Source organism: Pundamilia nyererei, unplaced genomic scaffold (assembly GCF_000239375.1).
Source record: "Pundamilia nyererei isolate P.nyererei 1_Seehausen unplaced genomic scaffold, PunNye1.0 scaffold00280, whole genome shotgun sequence".
NCBI classification, from domain to species: domain Eukaryota; kingdom Metazoa; phylum Chordata; class Actinopteri; order Cichliformes; family Cichlidae; genus Pundamilia; species Pundamilia nyererei.
The window spans coordinates 593,398-597,530 of record NW_005187681.1 but is presented as its reverse complement, the minus strand read 5'-3'; the positions used below and the strand labels follow the sequence as shown (position 1 = coordinate 597,530).

Here is a 4,133-nt window from a genome sequence, read left to right as displayed (position 1 = left end):
ACTGCTGCACTACTGCTGAAAACCCAAACAAGCCCAGCTTTGTCGTCCGTACTTGTGCGCGGGCTTTTCTGCGTGCTCAGCTCACATGAAATATTCAGTGAGTCTCGTGCTGTTGGTTCACACAGACTAGGAGCAGAGGGAGTGTTGTACCTGTGAGGTGGACATGCGGGAGGTGTCCTGTCGCCCAGTCAGATCGGAGGATGACACGTTGATCGGAGCGCCGCGGTGCAGCCTCATGCTAACCTTTCGCTCACGCTCCATCCCGGACACTTGTCGAGGAGACGTGTTAGCTGGAGACCATAAACACATCGTACTGTGAGATGAATAAGTCCATGTTTCAAAGACTGACTGCAAAGGGCTGGAGTTCATGTTAACCTGTACACGCTTGCACCGTGTCACAGTAACATCACCTGAACCGTTAAAGGAAAGACAAACGATGTGAGAGCACCATCACCTCCATCAAGGAGCCAGCCGCACAACAGCAGACAGATCATCAGCTGATACGCTGAGGTCACTGAGGCCACAGCAACACTACAGGAGCAGCTCCTCTTCGTCTACAGGACGTGCGCACTGCATATAAACACGTCTGGACACCAGATTCCTACAGAGTTGTGATCTGAATGCACCAGGATCAGCTCTATAAGTTCTCTACATTGTGTTTCTTTTATTTATTCTTTGGTGTTATTTCAGTTACAGCTGACAGCATCTGAGCTGACAGGCAGGAGAAAGGAATAAAAGGAAGGAGGGAGAAAATAGAACAAAATCTAATAAAAGGATGGAGTACAAATAGAAATGCACAACACTGCACCTGTAAGAAAAACCAACATAGAGCATCTGGAACACAGAAATATGAAAGTGCACAGATACATGTACCAACGATCTCCTTTTCTTTAACGGAGAACACCGTCCTCTACCGAGGTTGTTTCCTACATTTTTTGCGTATTTGGGACACTTACATGTGATCTAACGATGCTAACGCAGCTGGAGTGAACTGACCTGTCTGTGAGGTGGGTGTTAGCGGGGTGGGCACTGTTCCCTCCTGGGTCCCTCGGGGGCGCCCGGGCGCAGCAGGGACTCTGGCCCCGGGGTTCCTGCTGTGCCTCAACCGGTCGTCCCGATCCCGACGCTCCCTTTCTGCTTCCTCTGCTGCACGGTTGGCTCCCTTTAGCAGGTCACAGAACAGATTATGGACCGACTGAGACTCTGCGGGTTTATTAGCCTCTGCACGCATGCTAACCCTGTACTGTAACCATCGCGCGCACTTTGGCCCGGCACAGATTCGTTTATGCTCAGCAGGCTTCTGTACTTTTTGCACTAATGCGTGCACTCGTGCAGGAGCTCTATTCCCCTTCATGAATTCCTCTCTCTGTTACAAAGACGCCATCACAGGACCACGTACCAGCCTCCACACACACATCTTACTAATGTGACAGGCTTGCCATCCTGGTTTGTCGCCAACATGGACGACTGACAGGGTGGGACTTCCACCAGCTTTGGTCTAAAGCAAAGTAACGACCTTCACAGTCCACGCCGAGACATCTGAACCTGAGCCACAGAAAAACAGGGTCATGAAGTATCGACTAAAACTATGAGATGTTGCAAACTCACAGTGTGCCCTGTTACAAACTGCAGAGCTGCTCTTTAACCCCGTGTTCATGTCTATGCACAGTTTTAATATCTCTTTACATGTGAACAGTCGGCCATAATTAGAGGCGTGGCTGCTTTGAGTGACAGGTGGATGATGACTTGTTAGCCCTCACTGAGCTGGACCCGGCAGCTGTGTTGGTACTGAGCAGCTGTCAGCAGGACTCAAACAACCATTGCAGATCATTTCTAAATGTTTAACACACAATAACAAACCAGCAGCTAACAAACGAGGAGGAGACGAGCGCTGTTTGTCAGTCTGGTCTCCGTGTGTGATGCATCCTAGCAGGTCACTAAACATCTCACCGTCCTGTGTAAACAGACGCAGCAGAGAGGACCTGCTGTGTCAGGAAACACAGTTTGCTTCAGGCTGACGTCTGTTTCTTTAACGTTAACTAATAAAGATTTCATGAATTACAAATTAACTTTCATCCATTACAGAAAAAAAAGACTCGTGACCATCTCACAGACAAAACATTATGTACAGCTACTTTCAGTGTTGCCCTTACAGTAAAAAGGGCCTCGAGGTCATCCTTGTTGTGTTTCAGCACTAAAGAAAAAAACTGAGTGATATTGCAGCTCCAACATCTCAGACCACAGGATGGAGTCACACCTGTTCAACCTGTTTAATGTTCTCCTGCTTCTCTGACAGCTGATACTCACAAACTTCAGCATGTTCCAGTCGAACACGTAGTCGTAGGAGAAGCCCTGTCTGTGGAACAGGTTTCTGAAGAGCTGCCGTAAGTACGAGTAATCGGGCTTGTCATCGAAGCGCAGGGAGCGACAGAAGTTCAGATAGGTGGCGAACTCAGCTGTGACAGAGTGGAAACAAAAATGTTTGAGCCGACGTGCAGCTGGGATCACGCGGCTTCAAATAAAGGAAAGCTCTGAAGACGGCAAACTCACAGGGGTAGCCTTTGCACAGCACCTCGATTGGCGTGGACATTTTCTTCTCACTGATGCGTTCGTACTTCTGCCTCTTGGTAGCGGCCTTCAGCCCCTGCCAAGGCAGCGAGCCCAGATTGAAATACATGAGGACGTATCCCAACGACTCAAGGTCATCGCGCCTCGACTGCTCTGTGGAGACAACGAGCGGAAATAAAGATGATGAAGAGGAAACGGGTTTCACTACAGCAGCAGAGTATCTCAGGTGGGATAAAGAGGAGCAGGAGTGTGTGGCGGATGACAAACAGGCTTGTTACCGATCCCAAGATGAGTGTTGATTGAGGCGTAGCGAGCGGTGCCAGTCAGGTTCTTGTTCTCGCGGTACGGGATGTGCTGGTGCGTGCGAGCATCTCGGTACTTTTTAGCCAGACCAAAGTCAATAATGTACACCAAGTTGCCCTTTTTGCCGAGTCCCATCAGGAAGTTATCCGGCTTCACGTCTCTGTGAATGAAGTTCTTGGAGTGAATGTACTCGATGCGACTGATCTGCAGTGGACCACAAACAAAGACAGACAGATTAGGTCCAGTGCAGCTCGTATCTGCGCCCGGCTTCATTCATGCATGCACGTGTGTGCACGTTCGTGTGTGTGTGTGTGAGCAGCAGGTGTGTGTGCACGTTCATGTGCGTGTGCACGTTCGTGTGTGTGTGTGTGTGTGAGCAGCAGGTGTGTGTGCACGTTCATGTGCGTGTGCTCGTTCATGTGTGTGTGCACGTTCGTGTGTGTGTGTGTGTGAGCAGCAGGTGTGTGTGCACGTTCATGTGTGTGTGCACGTTCATGTGTGTGTGTGCACGTTTGTGTGCACGTTCGTGTGAGAGCAGCTCACCATCTGGTCAGCGAGCAGCAGGACCGTCTTCAGGCTGAACTTGCGAGAACAAAAGTTGAAGAGATCCTCCAGGCTGGGTCCCAGCAGCTCCATCACCATCACATTGTAGTCGCCTTCAGCTCCACACCACTTTATTGTTGGGATGCCCACTGCAACCACACAGAAACAAATGCGTCTGCAGTCACTGTCTGATGGGTTTCTCCTGCTGGCAGCCTCTCCACTATCACCGCCTCCTGCGCTGCTCAGAATAAGCACACAGTGATGAAGGGTGTGTCCTCTGGGGTAACAAAGTGCTCCTGCTCTGATACTGAAACCTTCACTCACACTCAGCAGGGCTCCTGAGGCCCACACCCACGTAACAAAGTGTGATTCTGTCCTACTTCACTCCCTCCTTTAAATGTGGCGCTGACAAAATGAAAACTGGCGTCCTACTTGTGTATTGGTTTGGGCAGTCATTTCCACGCTCTAAAGGAAACTCTGCAGCATCTCTGCAATGTGTAAAGCCCACATGTTCCTGCAGGCAATCCTGACACTGGCTGAGCTGTGCTGGGGTCTCCTCTCAGACCTGGATCAAGGATGTTACGTCACAGGCTTACGTCACATCCCACAGGGTGTGATTTAGACTCAGGAACATGAGGGCAGCTAACGGGCGATCGTGGCTCAAGAGTTGGGAGTTCGCCTTGTAATCGGAAGGTTGCCGGTTCGAGCCCCGGCTTGGA

At 50.3% G+C, this 4,133-nt stretch overlaps 1 protein-coding gene across 1 annotated transcript in view; it reads right to left on the bottom strand.

Moving 5' to 3' along the window:
* The window catches only part of LOC102211647 (casein kinase I isoform delta-B), a 6,571-nt gene extending 2,792 nt beyond the window's left edge, over positions 1–3,779 (bottom strand). The window contains exons 1-6 of the mRNA XM_005750613.1: positions 3,415–3,779; positions 2,847–3,075; positions 2,551–2,721; positions 2,308–2,456; positions 997–1,162; positions 151–290 (exon numbers count right to left, since the gene is read on the bottom strand). Of these exons, the coding sequence (XP_005750670.1) occupies positions 151–290; positions 997–1,162; positions 2,308–2,456; positions 2,551–2,721; positions 2,847–3,075; positions 3,415–3,513 (954 nt within the window). The 5' untranslated portion in view covers positions 3,514–3,779. The remainder of the gene's footprint in view (positions 1–150; positions 291–996; positions 1,163–2,307; positions 2,457–2,550; positions 2,722–2,846; positions 3,076–3,414) is intronic.
* Positions 3,780–4,133: the final 354 nt, after the last annotated feature.